Here is a 27,152-nt window from a genome sequence, read left to right as displayed (position 1 = left end):
GCAACCCAACCTGCAGCAACTTTGACTGTATAGGAATCTTTCAAATTCCTATGTTGATTTATACATGTTTCATGACCCTATATGTTTCATATTTGAGTTCAGGGACTTCACCAATTCAACATTTTGTCCATATGCAATATCAAATGAACGTCAACTGGACAGAAGGCTGACATTTTGTCCATATGCAATATCGAATGAATGGGCAGTGTCCAGAAGGCTGACGTTTTGTCCAGATGCAATACCAAATGAATGGGCAGTGTCCAGAAGGCTGACGGTTTGTCCCGGCTCCCAGCCCCAGATGCAAGTCCACGCATTGAATGAAATTAAGTGCTACTGACAATTTAAGTATGCAAAAGGAAGATTTGACAAACACGAATGTGAGATGTCAAACTGTGCTGTGGGCATTCAGTTAAGGCATACAATGTATTCCTTTTCAGCAGTTAGATAGATTGTGTTGGACATTCTCTCCAACAGAGGGGAGGCAAGGATGTTGTGGAGGCTCTCTCTCTCTCTCTCTCTCTCTCTCTCTCTCTCTCTCTCTCTCTCTCTCTCTCTCTCTCTCTCTCTCTCTCTCTCTCTCTCTCTCTCTCTCTCTCTCTCTCTCTCTCTCTCTCTCTCTCTCTCTCTCTCTCTCTCTCTCACTAGATGGCTCGTAAGGTTTTCAGACGAGGTTTACGTAACAGAAAGAAAAACAAACTGTTCACCAAAATCCAATCAAAAATGCTGAGAATAAATGTTCATAACAAACGGATTGAAAAATGCTCGAAACGTGTTAAGGTTTGTACAGCCAAAGGTCTTTTTAAAGGTGGTGAAATGGTACGTTCTCTGAGTATTTGTTTGTTGAAACCGGTTTCTTCAGGAGCGAATGGGAAAACAAAGTGCAGTTGATGTTACATTCGATATGTGACCAGCAGAGAAACCAAGCTCCTGCTCTTGCTGCTTGCATTCTCACGGTCAGCCTCCATTATTGAGGACATTGTTACCATAAGTAAGTAAACGTAGATAAACCGTCACATGATGGGTGAATTGGTGTTGCATTGTGTGTTTCATCACACGAACAAAGTTACAGTAATGCTCAGATCGGGAGAATTAGTCACGAATCGTGAACAGCAATGCACTATTTATCAGAGCAACTGTTCATACAGCTCAGACTTCTAAACCCTCGGCTGACAGTGAGAAATAGGTTACTTCATGAATGAGAGCATGTTCAGTAAAGGACCACATTCAAAACAGGATTTTGGGTCATGTGCCTGTTTTAGAAAGAAGAGATACTGGTATACGCATAGACATAATAAAGAGTGTGTGTGTGTGTGTGCGGGGGGGACGTCTATTCTTTATTATGTCTGCAATGACGCAGTAGGTGTCCGTTATCACCCGATAACGGACATCCCTGCAGCCAATCAGAATCGAGTATTCACCCAGACCATGGTATAATATCTCTTGTAATCTCTACAACTCCCCCACTTGCTCCTCCTACCGTCCCCAACACACGCAACACACGCAAACAGGCATTACAGTAGTACTGTCAACAAAGAACACTGAAAAAACGGGGTAAAACCCCTCTGGTGTGCTGGATCCAGCCTTGAGAACACTCCACACCTATGTCACCACAGGCCGATTGCATTGCCTGTAGGGGATTTACCCTGGTATATGAGTTTCGGTCATAGACCTTCACACAGAGAAAAATTCTTCAATTTGGTTGAGAAAAGGGCTGTATGGTGGAAGGCAGCACTTACAGTAAAAATTGCTGGTTGATGTTGAACTATTCTTGTATAAGGACACCAAGGTGAAAGCTGACATTGTCTTGAACCACCATTACAAACAAGTGTGAACAATTTTGAGTCATCGTGTTTTACAGATGACAAGTGTTGTAGTTGTGTTTACTGTTTGCCGCCTGTGTTTACCATTTTGCAGCACAAGTGCATCACATCACAGTGCAAAATGTTTTTCGTGAATGTGAATGTTTAGCGTTTTGCCAAAAGAGTGTCTTATTCGACAAATGGGTTTAGGCCACTGAAGATTTGATTCGGAGAATGGGGTTTAGTGTTTTAGCAATTGTGAAAAAAAAAATTGTGTTTCCGTCCAGGACTCGGGGATAAAGGACGGATTGATAAGGAGGTGGAGCCCAGCTAACACATGACGTTGCGGCAACGTTGCCAGTAAGTGCGCAGTTGGTAACCCGCGACGTTACCTTCTGGCAACGTCGTGGCAACGTCGTAGCTACGTTATAAAGGGAATGTTGCCAGTTGGTCCCATGGACAACGTTGCCACGACGTTGTACCTTGGTCGGCTGGTTACGTTATTTTTAGACCCGTGGGCAACGTTGCCGCGACGTCGTACCATGGTCGGCTGGTTACGTTATTTGTTGGTCCCCTGGACAACGTTGCCGCGACGTCGTACCTTGGTCGGCTGGTTACGTTATTTGTTGGTCCCCTGGACAACGTTGCCGCGACGTCGTACCTTGGTCGGCTGGTTACGTTATTTTTTGGTCCCCTGGACAACGTTGCCGCGACGTTGTACCTTGGTCGGCTGGTTACGTTATTTTTAGACCCGTGGGCAACGTTGCCGCGACGTCGTACCTTGGTCGGCTGGTTACGTTATTTGTTGGTCCCCTGGACAACGTTGCCGCAACGTCGTACCTTGGTCGGCTGGTTACGTTATTTTTTGGTCCCCTGGACAACGTTGCCGCGACGTTGTACCTTGGTCGGCTGGTTACGTTATTTTTAGACCCGTGGGCAACGTTGCCGCGACGTCGTACCTTGGTCGGCTGGTTACGTTATTTGTTGGTCCCCTGGACAACGTTGCTGCGACGTCGTACCTTGGTCGGCTGGTTACGTTATTTTTTGGTCCCCTGGACAATGTTGCCGCAACGTTGTACCTTGGTCGGCTGGTTACGTTATTTTTAGACCCGTGGACAACGTTGCCGCGACGTCGTACCTTGGTCGGCTGGTTACGTTATTTTTTGGTCCCGTGGACAACGTTGCCGCGACGTTGTACCTTGGTCGGCTGGATACATTAATTTTGGTACCATGGGTTAAGTTGCGGCTAAGTCGCTCTTTGGTCGCAGGACAACGGATCTCGAGTGCATATAGTGGTTTATCCAGAGATGGAGAGATCACACTGGACTGCTCTCAGTTCTGACACTTTTGCAATGTACCCATAGTCTACATGAATTTCAATCACACACAATATTAAATGTTGCACCCAGCACGTATAAATGTAGAAAATGCATGTAATTCATGTGCAGCTCAGCCCCAGCATGTCATTGGTCATCAATTTTCTCATATGCAGAAACATACCTTTAATAAATAAGACTGAATCTGGAATATAATTTAGTCTTTCATTCTTTACTATAAACATGTACAAAAGCAATCAATGTGTGATGTGTAACATGATTAAGCAAACATTCTTTGTATAGCACACCAAAGCTGTATGACACACAATGCAAATGTGTGCTCCAATAATTTTTGTGATACAAAATTGTTAAATGTGACCAAAAGGTAAGCGACTCTTAAGAGTTTCATTTCCAAAGACAAGTCATCACAGAATATTACAATTCTTCCTTAGCAAACCTGCCCCTCAGTCTGCCCCTGAGCAACAACTTTGCGCATGCCCATTTCAACGCATCGCTCAAATTGGGGTTTCAGAAGAGATTTTGCAGGGGTTCAACATCGTCTTGTACGCATTGGATTTCAACTGGAAATTAGCTACTTCAAAGGTGAGTTTCTTTACAGAAATATATAAACATATTTTAAGAAATTTGATGGGGCATACTTATACGTATATGTTTGAAATGTAGGCCATTTAGCCTGTTTGTGCTATCAGATTCACATTGTTTACGTTAGGATTTCAATAGCTACAGTACAGTAGAGGTTAAACCCTCCAGAAAGTTATGTTGAAATACTGAAAATGCATAGGCCTACATGTTTTCAAAGTTTAGCTTCTCACAAATCACCCACAAAAGAATCAGTGAAAATAAACGTTCAGAACTGTTAAAAAACCTTGTCCCCAAATAGTTTATTTAGCCCGGAATTTTCAAAGACTGTGGAGCTAGCGTGGCTGATCACGTTTTAATCACAGCAATGGCGTCTATAAAAGTATCATGTCACAAATTTTTCCAATTTGTACATGATATCTTTTTTTGGATAAGTTTATTCGTTTTAACCTTTTAGATGCGTGAGTTTTAAATATTTCGGACGCTTCCACCAGTTATTTTTCCAAAACGGCAGCTAGGTTGCTTTAATTAGCTTCCGTTACCTAGCAACCTAGCATAATACTCGTAGCAATGCTACTACCTGCTAGTGTTACTTGTTAGCCTACTAATTGTAAATTTTGAAGCCATACTATAGCGTTTGTCATATAGTTTTTGTCTATCGGAAAACAGTCGGTTGGAATGTTCAGAATCACACATGTGCGACGCTACGATGTGGGGCCCTGCTTTCGAACGATCACATATGTGCAATGCTACTCCTTTTATATCAATATGCTATAACTATGTACATAAACTACATTCCATTTTCATTTCTGTACAGATTATCCTACCACCGTCACACGGCCTAGCACTGTGTCCCTGGGAAATGATGGTAAAGTAATGAATGACCGTTTAAAACAGTGACAATAATTGTATGAGCCATGGCAACCTAAAGGCTATGTTTTGAAGCAAAAGCATGACTTAAAACTTTTGCATCACCAGATTCCATACCCCTAGATGTCAACTCTGGTCTGGTGGAGGTGAACCAATTGGGGGCCCAGGAAAACAGCTGGCAGCCAGGCAAGTGCAAATATAAGACACTCAAAAAAATATATGCTTTGTATACAACCATTCAAGGTAACATTTGTTATTTACATAAATGTTACAGCTAATCTAGAAGAACCACAGTGTATGCCAATCATGCTAACTCTTGTAAACTTGTTTTACTTGTCTTTAATGACAGACACATTACAGGTTATGCTCCGGAAGATGGAGACATTGGAGGAGAACCAGCGAGAGGCTCTCCTATTCAGGCGACTACAGGGCAGACACACTGCCAGTGCCAGTGATGGACCTACAGGTGGCCCAAACACAGGCTGAACTCCAAGACGCCTTAAGCGAGGAGCGCCTTAAGGTGCTGGAGTTGCGAAAGAGAGTGGTAAGTGTTTGGAGATGCCATGAACTATGGCTTACACGCAGCGTTCAACGTTCACATTGGTGCTGACAATAAGTTCATGACTTCTAATTCCAGACGCTGTGATGAAGTGGAAGACGGGACTGGGAGAGAAAGCTGTGGAGCTCCTCATAGAGGAGACACTCAAACACAACCCGGCAGCCCGTTCAAAACAAGCCAGGTGAATGAATCATGATTGCAGCTTCCATATCCAACCTTTCACATGGCTATGTAACACAAATCTAGAATCACATGTTTTTTTGATGATGTATATTATTTTAGATGTGATTTTTTTATGACTTGTATAGCGCCTTTTTACACGTGCAATTATGTTGATAGAACTCTAACTTATTTTGTGCTTCATTGTCAGGGCCAACAGACAGGACCTGTAGCGGGGACTGGCAGAAGATTTTAATTCACAGTTTGGCACTTTGTTTGAAATAAAATGACAATGTTACATGGAAATGCTGCCTTGTTTATGATTAGCTGGAGTTAGGCTACACATCACACAAACCTCCTAAAGTTGGCTACCATGTAGCCTATTATACAAGAACAAGTAGCATTTTGGGCAAATGAGGTCTGCATATGAACCGCCCCAATATAAGCAGTAGAATTGAGAAATATAGGTTACTTAGTTAACGTTGCAGTTACGGACTGGCAACGTCACAAAATTACGTTGCTAGGAGGTCGCGGTTACGGACTGGCAACGTCGGAAAATGACGTTGCTAGGAGGTCGCGGTTACAGGCTGGCAACGTCGGAAAAATAACGTTGCCACGACGTCGCGGTTACGGACTGGCAACGTCACAATATTACGTTGCGGTTACGTTCTGGCGTCCCACAGATGCAAGGTCCCGCAACGTCGCCAATATGGCAAGCCTTTTTAACATTTAAAAGCTAAGTTTGACTATCCGGAATTAACATTGTAGATATCAACAACGTCTTTCTGACTAGTCGTAATTACATTTTGGATAGTTGGAATTGTCATTCAAGATATCTGTAACGTAATTGTGACTAGTCGAAACTACAGTTAGAGATATCTGTAATTCAGTTTTGACTAGGCAAAACTGAATGACAGATATCTGCAATGACGTCATTGGAAACGACATTCAACTCGTCACACATCTTAAATGACAATTGCGGATATCTGTAATTCAGTTTTGACTAGACAGAATGAAAGTTAAAGATATCTCAAACGTCATTATGACTAGTGCAAATTATTGTTGCACACACCGACACTTTGAACGAGGGCTTTTCCCCGAGTTGGGAAGAGAACAGACAAGAGCATCGCAATTCTTTTTCGAGAAAAACCTCTCAGACAATGACAGTCTAAACACAGTAATTTAAAGTTTAGAGAGGTGTCCAGAGTGTTTGGACAATAGTGTTCCACCGTCGACAAGCTGCGCGTTTCATGGCTTCCACGGATTTTCCATTATACCTAGCCGCGGAGCGGATGGTGAAATTACAGGCTGTCGGGGACACAGAGTTTTATGGTCATTTCAGACACTCAGGCCCTGCAAAGGGGCGAGGGGATCTCCTGTAGAGGTAGACTATGTCTGACGCTCTAAACAGTGATTGGATCAGAGTCGAGTGCCCAGTTGGTTTCACTCAAACAGAAAACTAATGGCTTCTTTTACATAGGAATCTAATCGCTTCCTATGGATTTGCGAACAGTGGCTCAAATCAGATGGATGTCTGGAAGCAATTTTCTCATAAAAGAGTAGAGAGAAATGTGTCATAGCTATCACACTTCGAAGTCAAATGCTTGGAAGTGCTTTGGGTAAACAGTGCTTCATGGAATAAAATAAAAAGGGTTTCATTTCCTGCCGCATTAGAAGATACTCGAGATTACAAATTCTGTTCCATTTGACATGATTGCCATGCTTGATCTTGTTCCTTATTTAAAGGAATCTGTCATTATGGGCAATCGCAAAGCCAAATTTCCAAGCCTTCAATCAAAGAAAATTCAGAGACGATCGCAGACCCTCATACAATGACTTGGGAATTTATGAAAGAGCAAAATAAAACAAAATCGGTCCAAGGAAGGCCTCTCCTCTGAATTGCCTCTCCCTCATTGTCAAGTCATGAAACGGCAGTCATGGGCTGATGGAGAGCGCTTTCTTCTTCTTTGCTTCTGTCCCCCGATCGGTGTCAAATGCTACGTCGATTAAACGATGTGGAAAAAAACGTTGATTTGGTCAATTGTTCATTCTGCTTGTTTTTCATATTCCTTCACATTTCATACCGCAAGTATCTGCAGAGTCTAGTCTAAAACTTCCCATCATCTGCTGTGGCTTTAAACACTGACTACAGAATCTATCTCCAAGCAAAACGTCAACTTAACAGACGGATCTCTGCTGGGATTTCGGAGAGAGCCACGAATCTCAAAAAGACCAACAATTCCTCACACACTTGTCAATGTCCCAAGATACAGATCTTTTTAGATGTCTTCCAGACTGCTTTCGTTACCTCTGGATTAAAGGAAATTTCCGTCATCCAATCAGTCTGTGTCCGGTCTCAATGTGGCTCTGCGATTGTCCTTCGAAGGAGGTTCAAAAGGGTCAATTTATTTGGGAACACAAGGCTATTTCATTCCTTGCTCGTTGAGGCCAATTCAAGACTTAGTAAAAGGGCACTTGGGCTCAACGTATTAAGTCAAATCTGAGGAGTTTATTTAGTTAAGTCTGTCTGTGCAGGAAAAACCCAACAACATTCACCCACCGACCAGAGTAACGAGGCCACCGATTTTAGTAGACTTCATTTAATTAATCATTTTTAATTTACCACTCTTCGCGTCTGATTAAACATTTCCTTGTTTGGTGACCAGGAAATCAAAGACAATTCAATGTGTTTTGTTCCTCACACGTTCTCTCCCTCTCTCTCTCTCTCCCTCTCTCTCTCTCTCTCTCTCTCTCTCTCTCTCTCTCTCTCTCTCTCTCTCTCTCTCTCTCTCTCTCTCTCTCTCTCTCTCTCTCTCTCTCTCTCTCTCTCTCTCTCGCTCTCTCTCTCTCTGTCTTTCTCTCCCTCTCCCTCTCTATTCCTCCTCTTCCTGTCTCTCTTCATATCCAACATCATGCAACCCCATTCAATGTTATGACATCCAAGTGAATGCTAAATCAGTTGAGGCCCACCAAGCGGATACATCTATTTGGTGAGGGTAAGTGGATTATTCAAGGTTATCTGAACACCCTAAATACTGCAGAAACAAGAACTAAGGTAAACACAGTCCCTGAAGGAAAACCCATCTGATAAACAGATTAATAGTCCCTGAAATGCCACAGAGAGCAGACCTGCAACACAGGCCGCAATCGACTGGCTACCACAGGCAATTCAAATGAAATCCTTTCCCAGCGTAACTACAGTAGAAAATAATGAAATGCTCTACCCTTATGTCCTGCGTCGGAGATTGCCGAAGCACCCAGAGCCAGCCTTAATCACCACACTTGTACGTTTGGCTAGATTAGTCTTATCAATAGTGTTAGCATTAATAATAGATTGGTGCCCCTATCTCCGGGAGGGGACGTTGGGAACCAAGGGGTGGTCGGCCTGGCTGGTAGCGGGTCATCGACCTCCCCTCAAGAAGCCCCAGAGATTTCGGAGAGCTGGATGGGGACACGGTCACCCGTGGATTGAAATGTTCTGCACAGGTTTTCCCCATGACCTCTCTCTCTCTCTCTCTCTCTCTCTCTCTCTCTCTCTCTCTCTCTCTCTCTTTCGTCCTGAGGAGAGGATAGTCAATGGATGAAGGGGTCAGCTCTGGGTCCAGGAGAAGGGAGCTGCCCCCAGAGAACCCTCATCACCTGTCACGACAGAGGGGGCTGAAGCCTGACGAGAAGGAGACACGTTCCCCCCCCCCCCATTATCTTTCCCGGCTAGCTGTGGCTATCTGGGGCTAGCTGGGGCTAGCTGGGACTAGCTGGGGCTAGCTGGGACTAGCTGGGGCTAGCTGGGACTAGCTGGGGCTAGCTGGGGCTAGCTGTGCGAAGGCTGGGTGAAGGGGGAGGCGGTGGGGTGGGGAAGCACGGAGGGAGAGGGAGCGTGGTGTGGTGGAAGGAAGCGATGCCTTGGTCTAATTCTTTTGAGGCCACTGTGGACTGTCAGATGGGGCTAGTGCCTCCACCCCCCCCCCCACCCCACCCCCCCACACACTTCACTTGGTGCCGTCCGATACAGCAACGCAGGCTGTTTCGGTTTGACGTAGGGGTTAAGAGGGAGGTAGAGGAGGCGGATTGGGGAGGAGTGTGTGTGTGTGTGCGCGGGGGGGGGGGGGGGGGGGGTCTAAGTTTGCTGTAAGCAGAACCCCGAGACGTCCACCAAACTGGGTCAGGTTACCTGGACCGTGATCAATAGCCTCTCTGCTCCCTCCTTTGAAACCCAGCGGCAAGAGAACTCAATCAAAGTGTGAGCCGTGAAGCCACGGAGAACAGGGGAAATAAATCTAAGATTTGAAGCATTGCATCGATTCTTCGGCCAATCGATAGGGGTGCATGTGAGAGCGCTGGGCTCTGCAGGGCAGGAGGGTGGAGGATCCGCTCCGGACCCAGGCTCACAGAAGTCCAGCTCGACGCTGGTCCAAATGTAGCCGTGGGCCTCATCAGCCGGTGGGCTCGTGCCGGGCCCCCGGGCCCTCGGAGCAAACAGTGATCCATCAGGGCCCCCGCGGCGGCCCCGGCAGAGGCGAGGATTTTTCCGCAAGGATCATGAAACAATAACAGGATGGGGAACGGGAGGGAGGGGGGGCAGGTGTGCGTGCGTGTGCGAGAGGGAGAGGTACCGTGGGAGGTAAATAACAGATGACTCAAAGCCCACACCACCCCCCCTACCCCCCCCCCCCCCCGAGACGAGGACGTGTCAGTCGAGCGCCAGCCGCCCTCGTACGCGAGCCTCTCTCCCCGTCGTCACCAGACCACTGACCTCTGCTGCGGCGCGGCTCTAGCCACGATCGATTCCCCCCTATCCCTCCATCCTCCCATCCATCCCTTGCTCGCTCGCTCCTTGAGCCGTTAGATAAAATGGGTCTCTGTCTGCGTATTGGCTTGTTTGGAGTCAGACACCTCTCCCAGCGAGCCGGGTCGCGAGTCGATAATCCTTCTCTCCTGAATCTCATCCGCCAGGATGAGGGAGGGTGTGGAGAGCCCCCCTGGGTTCGCCTGGTCTATACAGTACCAGGATGGTGGGGGGAGGGGGGGGGGGGGGCTTCAACACTGTCCTCCTCTACGCTGAAAAAACAAACCAGGTTTACGCCCCCCCCCCCCCCCCCCCGCGCGTCTGTGGTCGAGGAAACTGCGATGGCAGGTGACGGAAACGTCACTTCCAGATATCCTCATAGGGGGGGGAAATGACTTTGGATGACCCGCGCAGTGAGCAAGCAGGGGGACATTACTCAGCAGCGCCAAGGTGGGGCCCCGTTACAATAAACTCTTAGTGACACGCCGTCAACATCTCGCGGGTGGGTGTAATTATTCCGATCTCGTTCGCTGCGAGCGTGCGCCTGTTTGTGTGTGTGCGTGTTCCTGCCTCGGCGTGTGCACTCGGCGTCACGTGTTTGAGTGTGTGTCCCGTTGACCTCTTGACCCCACGTCGCTGGATTGACCTCCACAGGGGTGGAGATAATCAGCTCTAACAGACTATTTCATATGTCTCAATAAGGTGGTGCACGGTAGACATCTGAGGGCTGGGAGGTCAAGCCAAGCAACTGCACCTGAAAACAGATTGCATAAAGCAGGCCGCAAAGGTAATTATCAAGACGATCATAAATCGCAGAGAGACCATGGTGTTTCCCACAGCAGTAACACCCAGAATGGATTTAGTGACAGGGAAGGGATTGGGTTTTAGCAATTATGACTGAAACTAGACGGCCTCTAACCTCTCCTCAAGTACAACGAATGTGTACTGCCATTCTGGAAATTGGACACAGGGAATTGTTGGCTGGCGACGCCGTCGTACAAAACAGCCCAGCAATATAGAGAAAAGCGCACCGAGGCCCCCAAATGCCTTTGAAACCTGTGAATAACCAGTGAACATCCTTAATTGAAGAGAAGTTAATCCCACGGCTATACAATCCGCAGGTGGATTAAATGCGGTGTGAGTGGCGTGCGTGGGATTAGGGGAGAGCACGTTGCGTCCCGTCCCACTGAGAGTCGACGGTATGGGGGAGCGCCACACAGAACCCTGTATGGAGCCTGGAGGAGGGAGGACGAGTCGCATTTGGCTGCAGTCTCAGAGAGAGAGAGAGAGAGAGAGAGAGAGAGAGAGAGAGAGAGAGAGAGAGAGAGTGTGAGACAATTACATAAATAGAGAAAGAGGTTAGACAGAGACAAATAGAGAGAGAGACAGACAGACAGAGAGAGAAACGGTGTGAGAGATTTTGAGAGAGAGAGAAAGAGAGTGACAGAGAGAGACAGAGAGACAGAGAGAGCGAGAGCGAGAGCGAGAGAGCGAGAGAGAGGGAAGGTTGTTCTCCTCCCAACCCTGTGACAGGTAGACACACAGGCTTGGGGTGGCGGTCCACCACTCTGCGAGCCCACGTGCACCCTGTCAGGAGGGTGCCACGCTGTCACATTCACATTTAGTCATTTAGCAGACGCTCTTATCCAGAGCGACTTACAGTAAGTACAGGGACATTCCCCGAGGCAAGTAGGGTGAAGTGCCTTGCCCAAGGACACAACGTCAGTTGGCATGACCGGGAATCGAACTGGCAACCTTCGGATTACTAGCCCGATTCCCTCACCGCTCAGCCACCTGACTCCCTGTCATAGGATCGGATCAGCCGTCCAGCCATGTGTGACTTAGGGAAATGGAAAGCGGCCACAGCCCTCCAAGAGCACTTCGCTTCCATCACGATGACTCGGGTCTAAACTCCACCCCGATCATCGACGGCTCGTCCGCCCCCAAAAAACAACAATCCGAGTCGCTTTTGTTTTCGAGGCCGCGTCCACAGACACGTGCGTTCCCTTTTCCCTGTTCGGATAACCCGCCGATCCACATGACTCGAGGGGGTAGTAAAAGGCGCAGCAAGGGAAAAGACGACCGCTGGATCAGTCTGATACTTGTGCGCGGCGGTGAACAAACGAGTCACGCCTGACCAGGTGTGAATTGAATCCTGCTGCTCGAATCCAATAGAAACCTTCAGTCAAAGTGATCCAATAATGTTTTTGTTCAGCCTAATTTAGCGCCGTCCTTTCATCTTAGCCTCGTGTCTCCATCCGGCCCCTAATAGCCGGGCTACCCTGAGTGTCTGTAATTACTTTCCTGGCAAAGTTACAAGTCTGAAATATCAAACTTTGGGCTGTGGTGGGGGAAGGTAGATTGCTGTCAAACGTTCTCTGTAGGGCAGATTCCATTTTCTTTTCTTATTTGGCATGGGTATGAGTATGATAGTTCAGTTTGATCTGTTTTCGCTTTCTTTTTTGAAGCTGCTATCAACGCACCTGCCGTGGTGAGACTGTGCCCGGACGGAAAATAAGGAAATAACGCGCGACAAAAATATTTCGGAATCGACACCCAAGCTGTTCAGTACAGACGTGCGAATCGCTCTCATCCTCCACTAATTAATCAAGCACATACACACAAACCATACTTAACCCACCCAGGTTGACCACCACCCCCCCCCCCACATCCCCCACACCCCTCCACACATCCCCCCCACATCCCCCAACCCCCCCCCCCACACACACACACACATTCCCATCCCCCACCCACCCACCTCCCACCATCCCCCCCCCCCCCCACACACACACACACCCCCATCCCCCACCCACCACCCCACCCCCACACCGCCCGGGGGCCCCCCTCACCTGCAGAGCGGCTCCTGGCGGCAGCTCTTCCTCAGCTCCAGGCAGTTGGGCTTCTCCCGGTCCTCGAAGGAGCAGTGGGGCACGATGGTCTGCCGGCGCCGCTGGGCGCAGCCCTCGTCCTGGCAGGGGCAGAACAGCAGGCGCTGGCTGAACTCGGCCGGAACGCGGTCCAGGAACAGGCGCAGGGCCTTGTGGCAGCGCTTGCGGTTGCACGGCCCCCCCTTGTTGCAGGTGGCGATGTAGGTGGAGCGCTGTTTCTTGCAGCTGTTGTTCAGGTTGCAGGCTTTGGCCGCGTCCAGACAGGGGTTACAGGTCTTGTTGGGGTCAGCGCACTGATAGGCCTTGGGGGCGACGGAGTGCATCCCTAGAAGGGATAAAAAGTCAGTGAGTAACATTCATTTGATGGTGGGTTGAAACGCGGACTGTCTCAATAAAAAAAGATAGAAGGTCACACATTCTATGCTCCTGGAAATTGTATTGCTAGAACCAGTGGGTGTTGAATCAGTGGTACATAAACGAAATTGCTCAGAACATATGGTGAACGTTTTTTATTTTTCTTCTTTTCTTTCAGTGTAGTGGAAGAAAGGGAGGGGGGGGCATACTGCAGTGGACTTCCAGGAAGTCGAAACTCTGGTGTTTTCTCTGGACCAGAGCAAAGCCTGTCTCACGGTTGAGGGCCAAACAAACTCCCAGGGACTGACAGGAGGAGTGTCCTGTCGCCCCTTGACATCCTCAGTGTGGTTTTAATGAAGGGCCGAGGCGCGGAACGGGTTCATGGGAAGTGTTGGAGAGCCCTGCGTGCAGAGAGCTTATTCAATAACATCTGTCTCTCCAGCAACGCAGTGCCCACCAGAGACTCATGGAGCTAGCCCATATTCATTCTCACTGAATTATTGATTCACTCAGGCCTTGAGTGAAATGTGAATGAATAAGGTATACCGATTGGAAGTACTGCATGGCAACCAAAGTCATTTGGAAAAGATGTTTGCTAAGTAGGAAAGTTCCGGTTCGTTTCCTTCCCTGATTGTCGCTGTCGCTGTCACGCCGTCTCTTCTCGCCGCGTGGCGTTCGACGGCGTGCCGCGGAAAAGGTAGGAAGACGCCCGGCGGATGTTTCCGGTGAGGACGTACAATCGGTTTGAATGCTAAATGTCGTCTCTATCAAGTCAAGGACTTGGCAAAGACTCTCCCCACTGTGTTCTGTATCACGGCCCATTGGACAGTTTAAGTGTGAGATGAGCCTCTCTCTCTCCCTCTCTCCCTGTTCCCTCTCTCTCTCTCTCGCTCTCCCTCTCTCCCTGTTCCCTCTCTCTCTCCCACTGTAATCACAAACGGCAACATTGCAATTACCCCTCTGGCTACACATCATATTTTTTGCCGAAAACAGATTATGTCATTAGGTGTGTATACTCTATAAGATGTTGTTCCGGCCAGTAAATTCACACCTGTTTGGGAGATACCGGTAATAAAACGGCATCACTATTCACTGCCATTGTGTCTCTGTCTTGTATTCAGGGTATATTAGAAAAGTTAACCTTCCTCCCCTGTAGATAATGATATTTCAGAGGCCAGACGGGCTCTGTGACACCCTGTGAGATTCATCTCTTATTCAACAGAACCAATCTCCCTCTGTGTCTATCATTGCGCGCAGAGAAAAGGAAGTTTCGTTCGGAGGGAGCGTGCGAGCAGCTGTATTGCTGTATTGTTTGTGGCAAAGTGGCACGCAGGATGCACATTATCCATCCCGGAAATGAGACCCACAGAACTGACACCGACCCATAGTTACTGTAGCTAAGAGAAACCTATGAGAGCTGATGATTTTTTGGCGTTGTCTTTGAATTTCAGTGTGTTGCACAAAAACGACAGCGTGAAGTCAGGTATTGGAAGTTGGATTGCGTCTCCATTGATAAACTGGTCTGTCCATGTGAAGTTGGAACCCTAGTTTCCCCACTCTGCGAATGACAAACTATGTCAGGTAAAAGCTGAGTAGCTTGAGCAAGTCTTAATGACGGTGCAAGTAGGACTCAAGTACAGTTACTTAGGGTCACTAAACCCCATCCGTTGCAAAAAACAAAGTGTTCTTGGCAGTGACTTGTTGGCAACACATCCTAGCACTGCTTTGAAAGGATGCGAGAAAGGAGGGCCTTCCAGTAAGGACGTTGCTTACCATTTTAAGTAGTTCCACAACGCCCTGCCAATCGAACATTGCACTTTCAGCCTTGAACGCAACAACACAACACAGGTGAAGGGGCATCGGTTTGTATGCCGGATGATCTGTGATTGGAATTAAAAGGAGAGCTGACGTTAGCCCTGGGAGTCCATGGGAGACCAAACTGGGCCAAGCCTGGCCGAAGCGGGCCAGAACCAGGCCAGTCCAGCTGGAGGGTAGAGGCTTTCGGGGCTGTCCAGCGGCCCCAACATATAACAGTGATGGATTGCAGCTCCTAAATCTCCCCTGGCCATCTGCAGCCTCTAATGTGGGCCACCGGGGGGGTCCAGGATGAAAAGAAAATAAGAGAGGATGAGCTACAAAGATTTATCTGACCAAGCAGTGTTGCTGGCTGAGCTTTTTACTAGTTCTGATTGGGAGCAAAGATTGAATTTGGTGCTCAACCCAAGGTGATATCCTGAGGGGGACAGAAGACACAAAGACCTATGATGGTTTAGAGAGGAAAAGAGAGGAGAGGAGAGGGAAGGGGAGAGAAGGGGAGAGGAGGGAAGGAGGGAGGGGAGGGGGAGGGGAGGGGAGGGAGAGGAGAGGAGAGGGGAGGAGGGAAGGGAAGGGGAGAGGAGGGAAGGAGAGGAGAGGAGAGAGTGGAGGGAAGGAGAGGAGAGGAGAGAGTGGAGGGAAGGGAGGGGAGAGGAGGGAAGGGAAGGGGAGAGGATGGAAGGAGAGGAGAGGAGAGAGTGGAGGGAAGGGAGGGGAGAGGAGGCAAGGGAAGGGGAGAGGAGGGAAGGATAGGAGAGAGTGGAGGGAAGGGAGGGGAGAGACAATGTGATAAGAGACAGAACAATATAGAGAAAGATGATAGCATTGAGTTTTGAAAATAATACTTGTTTTCTTAAGTGTAATATGAGAGCTTTTTAAAAACACTTGTTAGTTATGTCAGAACAAAAACTGAATATGCATCCTCAAAGTATGCATCTGGAGAATTGTATAAATTAGAGGGGGAATGAAAGCACGGTTGATTAGATGATTAGAGTACCTAATCACAGCATGAAAGAGAGAGAGAGAGATAGAGAGGGAGAGAGAGAGATAGAGAGAGAGATAGAGAGAGAGAGATAGAGAGGGAGAGAGAGAGAGAGAGAGAGAGAGAGAGAGAAAGAGAGAGAGAGAGAGAGAGAGAGAGAGAGAGAGAGAGAGAGAGAGAGAGAGAGAGAGAGAGAGAGAGAGAGAGAGAGAGAGAGAGAGAGAGAGAGAGAGAGGGGGGGTAGAGAGAATAATAACATTGTGGTGTCTGGCGACAGATTGTGCGGCCACTTCCGTACACATACCCAAGAGTTTTCAATTCCCGGCCAATCAGCGCCTCAATCATGGACTCTCGCCATCAGACTACCCACACAGCTGTCAGCAGTAGTGTGGGCGCCCGGGAATCACATCCAGAATCACCTCACCCTGTTACGTAATACAGGGCCAGCTGACCCGTCACGTCCAAAGAAGGCCAGTTAACCACTTCATAACTCTGACGGTACGACCACAACCTGTACTCAAAACAAAACGTTTGGATTCGGCTCTGTTGATACAGCTTTGCATGCTAATGAAAGTAGCGTAGAAAGTAGATTTGTTTCCATACAGTGAGAGCTTTGTGCTACACGTGTGATTTTAATTGGTTTTGGGAGCGAAATGCTGAATTCATTCAGCGAGGGAAAACGGTTACAGTCGAGTCCTCGTGCCTCTCTTGAGAAAACCAGTAGGGGGTTCTCAGGAAGTGTACAACAAACCCCTTTCAATTCTTACACCTAGTTGTGTGTGAAGACAATAGTCATTTTGTATGGAAATCCAGCGGATTGACTCCCCTGCTAATATGAGTTTTATAAGGAACCCCATCTTGGCTCTTAAGTGTTGAAACCCTGAGATGGCAATCTCCTGAAAACACAATGTATTAATTACGGAAGAAAGCCTTGAAAGACGATGCACAGATTTTGGATTTACTGCGAGGCACATTCCGGAATAAGGGCTGTTCCTTCCCCAGTAATTGCTCTCCCACTGCCTTATTTGAATCCTGCATTTCATATATCATCCTGGACTCCGGGGGGACTCCAGGGACGAGGGGGGGGGGGGGGGGGTGGGGGTAGGAGACGGGGGTGGGGGCGGAGGTGGGTAGGGTGGTTGGTGGAAGGGTTCAGTCCAGGATAGGCAGAGCTCTTGGCTCTGGGTATGTTCGCGGTAATTAGGATGGGTGCCAAAGTTTGGATTTAATACGGCCCTGGGTGAGTGTGCGAGAGCTTGTTAGAAAGTCTTTAGTCTGTCCCCCCAGGAGCATGTCAAGCATTTCCGAGTCAAAGGGTTCATCAGTCATTAGCTCGTGGCCGGGGTGTGTGTGAGTCGGGGGGGTAGGAGGAGAGGGCTACACGCTGGGACGGCGCTCGCTGAGCCTGGCTGCTGTTGGGGATCTAAAGACCTTGTTAGTGGGATGGCTCTGTTTCCTAGATGTGGCTGGTCCTCGTGGAGCGCAGCACTCGTCTGCTGTACGTCACATTTCAAGAAGTTGCGGGGGGGGGGGGGGTGGGTCGTCGCTGTCTAAACATGTCGCCCAGTACTTGAGTGGTTTATGAACAGCTGCTGCTGTCTTCTCAACCCCCCCCCTTCCCCGACTGCAGAAGCCCTTTGTATTCACACTGCCGTCGATGATTCTAATTGTCATGCACGGGAACTCTCTCAACTGTTCATCATGTACGGCAATCAGGCATATCAAACCTGCAGTGCGGTTCTGTTGCAGGACACTTTTTCGCATGCAAGTCTGTTCGATTCTCTATCAAGATGCTGGCTCTGCTGCACATATTCCCAAAACGTCAGAGCAGAGCGCTTAATTGTGCCAACAAAATAAACTAATGAGCACTGCCGTGCCCGTGTTTGGAAGATGATTCCATATTCAGTTTAATACCACCTTGTTATAATAATGCTGACTGCAACAAAGAACCAGCCTAATATGTTTCTCTCACGCTCTCACTCATTACCGATCCACGGAGGAAACAGGGAAGCCACACTCTAAATTGTAAATTGTAAACTGAAGTAAACATATTATAGTCGGATTAAAAACATACACGCACAGACAGACGCGCGCGCATCCAGTACACACCCGTACACACGACAGGGAAAAATCGGAACAGACAGTAATTGTGGAGAATCCAAGGTGAATATGTTCAATGTTGCCGTGCATGCTGAGCACGGATGGTGAACCAGTCCTTAGTCCCTGGAAACAGGTTTCTACATTTAATTGGATAGTGGGCACGCGGTGCTGCGAGGTGAGCGCCTCAGTGAGCCAGTGTTAGGAGGTCTAACTAAGGCAGTGTCAAACTCAATTCCTGGTGGGACCTGGCCCACTGTTTTCTTCTCTCTCTCTCTCCAGCCTCTGCTCTTAATAACACATAGGGTCGAAGGACTAGAAGACATTTTGTGTCCGATTACCGAAAAAAACGACAGTCTACAATAATTTAGCCTGCGATGGCTAATTTCACATTCAATTGGGGCTTGATGTGACGCTTTTGGACTCAATGAGGTGTATTCATGAGTGGGAACCCTCCAAAAGAGGGAATGGACTCATACAGCGCTGCACCCTGACAAAAGAACATTCTAGCAGCCAGTGGGTTCGTTACCTCTGTACACTGGAAGCCCCCCCCCCCCCCCAACTTCTCTGCTGCCCTTATCTTTCTGTTTAGAAGAAGAAGAAGAAAGAAAAAAAAACTCTCCAAGTGGTGGAGATTATTTTTCAATTTCCCAACCTTCCTTGAGAGAGTGCGTGTGAGAGCGAGAAAGAAAGTGAAAGTGGGTGGACGAGAGAGAGAGAGACAGAGAGAGAGAGAGAGAGAGAGAGAGAGAGAGAGAGAGAGAGAGGGCCCTGGCTTCCTCTGAGCCAGATATCACACTCCCAAACCACAGTTTAGCTCACCGTTTGAGCTGTGATTATGCACACTCTTGTGCTCTTCACACTGGAGAGAGAGAGAAGTCGTTCCAGAGGACTGTCTCGTATCGCCCCGTCTGCGAGCCTGTGGGCTCCTCTCAGTACCACAATCAATTACTTTGTCCTCAGAAATTACATATAAATAAATAAATGAGCCAAGCTTGAGGCCAAATAGATTTCGGAGAGCCAGTCAGACGCTTCACCTTTCACAGATGGAGGAAGCTGAAGAACTTGAAATAGACACATTAATGAATCCCAGCAGTAGACCAATATGCTTTAGGTGTAGAGGAAATGCCCCTCGAACCACACATACACCTTCGCAATCAATAGAGTGGTTTGCACAGGCCATCATGTTGGTTTATAGGTATGGTAAAGTCAGCAAAGATGACCTCTTGAATATTTTATTGATATGGTTTTGCCCACCATCTAGACTCCATAGTCATTACACTGTAGCGTTGTTTTCAATATGCAGTGGTCTCTGTCCAAATCTGACAACTTGGGAGTACTGTAACTGTGGTTTGCATGGTGGTAGTTTGTGTGTTTGAATGTGTGCGTGTGTGTGTGTGCGAGTGTGTATGTATGTGTGTGTGTTTGGAAGGTGGTGGAATGTGTTGTTAAATCAGACAAACTGCTTTCCTATACCGACTTTAAAACAATCAAAGTGTTACAGGCTCTTTATACATTGGCACTTTTTGTATTTAATATATCAACACTGGCATATTTTCAAAAGAAGACAGTTGTTACTGACTTGAAGCGAAAGGGATTATGCAAAAAAAAACAAAGAGAAAAAATCCGGGTCTTTCTTGTACCGAGATATAAAACAAAGCGAGATGCATCGGCCAAAATGAAAGAAGAAATCGTCTGCTGGAGGCTGCTGTTGGCAAACGAGACTGCGTCTTCCTCTGGCAATTTTCTATCAGAACCGGAGGAAGGGAAACGATTGCATTTTCAAGTGACTATCGCCTATGGCTGTGGAACTGTCTTAGACGGCGTCCAATCTCACCTGTTTTATGATGGTTTCCCAGCAGAGTTAGCCAGTGTAGCTGTGTCTTATAATAAGGTCTGCATTGATTAGCAATGCCCTGCTGGTAATAACCAGTAAACTAAATGGGAGCAATTGTTCCCTTGCTGAGGGCTCACTGTTTAATTAGTAAACCAAATAGGAAATCAAACTGAAGGGAAAATCAATAAATGGGAAATATGTCGTCTAATACCCAGTGCACCTGAACTCTGAGGCATTGCGCGGAGATACCACCCATATTATTCCTATCGGATTCCTAGTGGTGAGCTGTAACAACTGTATACTGTCTACGTTGACAGTGTTGGAATCGACACCATGCTAACTGAGAGGTGCAAGGGGGTCTCTGGAGTGGAAGGTGGAGTGTTGATGGTGATGTGTGTGTATGTGTGTGTGTGTGTGTGTGTGTGTGTGTGTGTGTGTGTGGTGTTGCACGAATAGCACAGCCACTTCCACGCCCATCCCACCAGCCCTCATCCCACAGGCTACCACAAATGGAGCCCCGTGTCCGGAGCGAAATGTTCAGCTGTGGTCACCTGAGATGATGGAGGCCAGGCGGAGAGCGTCAGGTTGTCGGACCTGCAGGACGGGCTCGTAGGGAGATGTCTCATAGAAGTCTCCTCCTGGGGAAAAAACACACGCAGGGATGACAGTTGTTAATAGCATGTTCTTAAAGTCCACCCGGGTGCAAATCATAAAATAACACAGGCCAAGGATCTCATGTCGGGAAGACACCCACATCCTCCGACAGAACTCCCACGTCCAATTTGGTCGAGTCGTTGTATGAGATTTCAGCTATTGAAGCGTTAAGGTAAACATGCAGTTATTTTGTCTGGGTTGTCAATAACTCAGTGAAGGTTCAATTCAACAGCCATCCAAGTACAACCAAAGCGCAGCCCGCAAAGCCAAGTGTTTTGTCTGAAACGGAGAAAAAAAACACACGCCACCCCTGAAGATTTGAACCCTGCCCGTCGGCTAATTCTGTGATATGCAAAACAGACCGTTCACCACGGTCAGATAATTTCCGTTTGGAGCGAACAGTTGGTCCTGGTGCGCTGTGAATTGGGGTGAAGGCGGCCTCCAACGTTGAATAAGCGGGCCCGCGTTTGTAAAAAATGTCAAATTAGCACTCGACTGACTGCGCAGCTCCCCTGTGCCTCCCTCTCTGTGGGCTCTAATCCTGCGTTTAAAATTCACAGCCGTCCAGCCTGGTTCCAAGCCTCCAGTGTGTAATAGCTTTGCATTCTGATCCTAGCAGGATCATGGCAGCAAGGCTGCTGAGGGATAAGGGGGGGGGGGGCAGGGGGGGGGTGAAGGGAGGGTGTGTGGTGGTGGGGGGGTGAAGGTGTTTGTGTGTGTGTGTGTTTGGGGTGAGGGGTGGAGGGGGGGCAGAGTGTGTGTGTGTGTGGGTGGCTGGGTGGTTATGTAGCAGAACATTTTACAAAAAAAAACCTCACTGCGGGGAGATACGATGGTTCCCAGGATAACCATCCAATCAATAGACATCTTCACTTTTTTTGGATGGTGTTTTGGTTTTGTGAAGCTTGACTGCAAATAAAGAAGATGGTGTTTCCCTGGTAAGCATCCTTCACAGAGGAAAGCTAGGCTCTGACAGATGTTGTCTGTTCCTCACTGTGCATGTTTCAGAATTAAAAAAAAATCTCAGTGATTTAAACCATAGCAGACATAGCAGAAAAAAATCACTTATCAGGCGATTGACACACTTGGGCATGCAGGGAGTTGCGACACATGTGAGTATGAAACTCCCTCTTTGCTTTTTCTCCCAGGGGGTAGGGCAGCTAGGAGCAGTAGTCAGCCATGTCAAGATGACCAGGGCTAAAGTGCTCCCACATTTCCTGGCCAGGAACATGGCTAAATAGAGATTGGGTTCTAAATGTGTTTACATTACTACTTAGCAGAGGAAACTGGTAGAACATGCAAACACACACAGAAAGGCCCCAGGAGGTGGCCCACCTGGGCTGAGGTTTGAATTCTGCCCCAAGCGGGAATCAAACCCTTCCTTCCAGTTGTTAGGCGATGCCACCCTTGCCTCACATTATTTAATGAGTAATCAGACACTTAGGTGTCTGACACTTATGTGTCTGAGTACTGTTCTGGATCTCCAGGCTACTCCCAGGTTAGGGAGGAGGAACTTCTAATAACTCAAAAAGAACATCCAGTCAAGGAGAATCGGCCATCATATGGAATAGATTATTTACTTGGAAAGCTGCCTCCTTAGCATAGCACAATAACAAACATTCATTTAGTGTGCTCCAGCATCAGAATAACAACTGAATTCAACATCTCTGTACGCTTTCTTCCAGGAAGATGGTGTTCTAAATGCATTGTGGCTCAACAAAGGCTGACCTGAAAAATATTGCCCGTGTGTGGGGTCTCTGGATAGAGAGATCCCAGCGGCTCCAGCAAGCTGTTATCTTCACTCTTTCAAAGGCGACTGACAATCAAGGCATCCTGCCGAAGCTCTGCTCTGACAAAAGCCCCGTTGGCGAAGAAGGTGTTGGTGAGATGGGTATGCGAGTTCGGGGGCGTGTGCGTCTATGCATGTGTAAAGTGGCTGTGTGTGCATTCCGCGCGTGCGCACGCGTGCACTGTCTGTGTGTGGATCCTGATTTGGATTCCTTCCCGTCCACACCTTTTGCTAGTCTTTGTGTGGAGTGCTCATATAGACAGACGCCAGCTCCTCTCCCACCACGCTGGTGGGCAACAATTACCGACCTGCCACCGCGATGGGGGACCCCTGGAGGACCACGGACAACCTCCGAGATATCCAGCCACGTCTGTTTACCGTTGCCTTGCCACGGACTGCCGTTACGGCCTCAAATAAAAGCCACGTGTTTGAGATCGAATGGGCTTGTACTCTGAATTCACGAGGTCAAGCTTCCCAGGACCAAGGGTTGATAAGAGGTGCTGGAAAGTCTTCGCTCGGTGTCAGGTCTAACAGCTGACCTCGTCATGACGCCATAACCTCTTGGTCTTTGTGCTTTGCTTTGTGAAAGAATACAAACAATTCAATGCTAGACATAGCTTATCGTCATCATCTTATCTCGATCAGGAAAATAAAGTCCTGAAGTATCAGAGCCGCATGATAGAAAAAACATGAGCGGTTAAAACACATACAGCTAAGAAATGCTCGGGGTTTGTTTACTCTTTAACAAACCCCAACTCAAGGTTGAAGCACAGAGATCATTTCACAACGTTCTCTGGGAACCGTGTCGTTCAACAGTTGCCCCGACCAATTATGCATTCATCAAGTAATAAAAAAAAAAACTCTTCCCAGCTGTTTAGTGGTTAGATGGTTTTGCCGTGGGGCAACAACTTATCGTGGTAATTAAGACTTTGCTTGACATCATTTGCTCTGGCAGACTTGCACATGGCCACAGTGGCACAGGCATTCAGGCTTCATTGGAAATGAATACTGTTCTTCGCTGGATTAAGAGACTTCCGCTTCAGGGTCTTTTAAAGCTTTGAAAGGGTAGCCTATCTCTCTCATCCATCACAGATTCATTATCAATGAGAGACAATTCTTCAGGTGATGGAACACTCCTATGGATTTATGGATGAACACGTTATGGCCTGCTGGAAAGTACATTTTAATAGCTGTCCTTCACCCCGTCTGCTTAAAGGTGCCTTATGATTTATTGGCGTGGGTTTTGGGATATTGATTTCATATTGATTCATTGTTAAGGATCATTTGAAGCGGAAATTTGCTTTGGTTGCGCTTTCTGAAGTCGTCTCAATGATGCCATTCAGCTTACTGTAAACCTCCAAGGCAGGATGACTCCCATAGCAGAACTGGATTCATGAAGCAAAATGGACTGTCACTTTTCAGATGGCTAAGAATTGAGAAAGAAAAATAATCTACTGTGCAGCTGAAAGTCAATCAAACTATACTGCCATATTTCGACAGAGGCGGTTTCCCTACTGGTCATAAAAGATCACTAGTCTCAAAAGCAGTTTCCTGGATATTTTTACACGTGTATCCAGAATATGTAAACTGTTAATCCATGCTGAAATGCAGGTTTTGTCAAATCCCAGTTTAGATGTCATTATAATTCCCCTGAAACATGCTCTATGAGCCTTCAGTTACCGTATAGGAAATCATTAAAGAGATCTGCAAGGAAATCAGCACCCATCCTGTCATCATATATCACCTATCCTTTTCACGTTCATCGTAGGTTGGGGGACTGAAAACCAGAATTGATCTGTGGCAGTTATTGACAGATCCCTCACTCAGATGATAAAGTAGTCACCTTGGCAGTGGATCAAGGAGAGGATACTGAGAAGAAGAGAGGAGACCCAGGAGAGGAAATAAAGGGAGGAGGAACAGGGGAGAGGAAGAGGGGGAGAGGAAGAGAGGTGAGGAAAGGAGGACAGGACAAGGCTAGGTGAGGCGGGGAGGAGAGGAGAGGAAAGGAAAGGAAGAGAGGAAGTAACGGGAGGAGATAGAGGGGAGAGGAGGAGAAGGGAGGAGGACGAAAGGAGCAGATGGAAGAGGAGGGGAGGAGGAAGAGAGGAGGGGAGGAAGAGAAGAGAAGAGGAGAGAGGAGGAAAACAGAGAGGACATATTCAGCATGCAGAGGGGCCGGTCCCCATCACCAGGCTCACTAGAGAAATGTTCTCCTTATGACAGTAGATGGCTCAGGTAATGGTCGGTGACTGCTACCATTGCTCATAGTAATGATGGTTTCACTGAGGAATACTGTGTACTTTTGTAACCCCTTGTCCCCTCTCCACCCACTTTGTGGGTGGAGAGGGGACTCACCTTGCCTGGAGCTCTAGTACAAGCCTAACATGCAGAAGCAGGTTAGTAAGCCCCAGTAGGACCCTTGCTGGCCCCTACATTAGCAGCCAGCTAGCTATGCGGTATTACATTTACATTTAGTCATTTAGCAGACACTCTTATCCAGAGCGACTTACAGTAAGTACAGGGACATTCCCCCGAGGCAAGTAGGGTGAAGTGCCTTGCCCAAGGACACAACGTCATTTGGTTGGCATAGCCGGGAATCGAACTAGAAACCTTCTGATTACTAGCCCGATTCCCTCACCGCTCAGCCACCTGACTCCCGGTATGAACACAAAACACCGACATATTCCGATGCTGACCTTTAGAGCACTGGCATTCATGAACACGAAAGAGGATAAATCATTTCGCCAAAATGTGCTAATGTTGGCGATTTCATGTTAGATTGCACAAAGGCCTGAGACCGAGTGTGGCGTGTACATGCGGAAATCCGTCTCACTGATGAAACGGTGTCATTGTCGCACAAAAGACTCCAGTTCTCATCGTCTTGAGCTTCAAAGAGTGAGACGTTGTGATATGAGCCTGCAAAGGTACCACTGGATCGATGACTGAAGAAAGAAGAGTTATTGTTGACAGAATATTAAGCCCCAGAACTTCTTGCAGGTTGGCCAGGCCTAAGGCAGAATGAAGAGTAAACTGCAGCCATCACTGAAGTTGCAGAGCAAAGCAAGTTATCAAGGCAGTATGTTCCCTCCATAGAAATGACTCTCTGTATAGATTCAAGCTGTTGTTTGACAGCGAGACAAACCTATTCAGAAGAAAGCGATTATCTGTCAAGGGCAAGCGCATAGAGGCAGTCATTCCTTCTCGATGCACTTCAGTTCATGCTTTAACAGATGCTTCGAAATGAGAAAAATTACACACGACACAAATGACACGCTGCATATGTATGGACCATTTCAACGTGACTCGGCACCAACAAGATTGAAGCGGGTTGAGTCACAAAGTGTTTGCGAAGCCATCACAGAAGACCTCTGAACCGAGCAAGGTGGATCCGTGGCCACGTCAACAGAGGCCCTGCGGGCTTTCTCAGATGAACTTGGAGCGTCTCAAAGTGTCCCTTCTTGCAAAGTGGCCACAAAACAAAGTGCCTAAATTGGTTTGCACTCACTGGACCAATAGCAACGCTGGGCTCTTCCATACAGACATGTCAGTGAAGCGGACAGACCTCTCCCTGTCTATCTTACGGAGAGATACGGAGAGAGAAAAAAACCATGCCCTCTTAAAGCTCTGGGTACTCTTTACTACAACGTTCAAACTTTTCCTGGTTCGTCCTCAAACGATTTTTTAAGTGGTTTTCAGCTTTTCCGAGTGTCTGTGGGGAATGCTTCCATCGTGTTTGTTTCCAGAGAATGATGTTATACACGGATTGTTTCCAGTTAACAAAAGCCTGGTTGACTGCACAATGGATCGTGATTAGATTAAAGCTGAACTGTAAGAGCTTTGGCCTGCATTAAAGCCCGTTTTTATCTCCCCCGACACGACCAAAACAGGGCACTCGCATTCTCCGGACGGTTGTGCTCAGTGAAGGGCATTGAGGGGGTCTCTGTTATTCGGAGACACGGCTCATTTTGCTCTCGACACAACAGAGTGACTGAGGCGAGCCGGTTGCCTTCAGAGAAGCCTGCTTCGGTATCTCAACATTTCCCCTGAACTCTGTCAGAAACCCTCTGCTGTCACCAGCCTGTCCAAGTGTAACTGGTGCTCAGAGCAGTCGACATGCGAAATCAGATCACGGATCGCAACACAAAACCTAAAATGCGCCGTAGTCAGCCAACCAGTGACTTAACCATGTTTAAGTATGTACGTTTTCCCACAGCTACTGAGTAGATTTCGATATTACAAGACATGCCATTTGGCATCAATACCTGGAATTTCTTCATTACGCTTGCAAACGATAACCATGTATAGTGTGTTCTAAGAGGTCTGGGGAAAACACTGAAGCATAGTCTTGATCTGGATAAGTGGGCATCTCAGGGCCGTTGAACAGTGGGATTGTAACTTAATAATAAGATAATATGGAACACTTTAGGTGAAACCAAAAGCGTCTCCCATAGCAGGTCTAGTTGATGTAATTCTATTACTGCCCCATCATTTCTCAGGCTGAGGAAAGATCTAGGTCATCAGAGGTTTCGGGGTGAACTTCCTTTCATGGTGGGGGTCACATTAAGATATCCTACAACGTTGCTTCATTCTCTTCACCTTGAGATTTTCCAGCTCTAAAATGCAATCATTCCAACTCCTCCACCAGTG

The 27,152-nt window shown here is 47.6% G+C and overlaps 1 protein-coding gene and 1 long non-coding RNA gene across 2 annotated transcripts in view; one reads left to right on the top strand and one right to left on the bottom strand.

Annotated features, from left to right (window-relative positions):
- The window catches only part of LOC134015229 (GDNF family receptor alpha-2-like), a 39,431-nt gene that overhangs the window by 10,244 nt on the left and 2,035 nt on the right, over nucleotides 1-27,152 (bottom strand). Inside the window, exons 3-4 of the mRNA XM_062454616.1 lie at nucleotides 20,614-20,700; nucleotides 12,939-13,302 (exon numbers count right to left, since the gene is read on the bottom strand). Of these exons, the coding sequence (XP_062310600.1) occupies nucleotides 12,939-13,302; nucleotides 20,614-20,700 (451 nt within the window). The remainder of the gene's footprint in view (nucleotides 1-12,938; nucleotides 13,303-20,613; nucleotides 20,701-27,152) is intronic.
- Nucleotides 3,584-4,774, top strand: LOC134015230 (uncharacterized). The gene is made up of 3 exons (XR_009929085.1): nucleotides 3,584-3,718; nucleotides 4,533-4,583; nucleotides 4,694-4,774. It is a non-coding gene; the product is annotated as an uncharacterized LOC134015230 (long non-coding RNA).

This window comes from Osmerus eperlanus, chromosome 28 (assembly GCF_963692335.1).
Source record: "Osmerus eperlanus chromosome 28, fOsmEpe2.1, whole genome shotgun sequence".
Classification (NCBI taxonomy): domain Eukaryota; kingdom Metazoa; phylum Chordata; class Actinopteri; order Osmeriformes; family Osmeridae; genus Osmerus; species Osmerus eperlanus.
The sequence above is the reverse complement of the archived record's forward strand: the minus strand, read 5'-3'. Positions and strand labels throughout refer to the sequence as shown.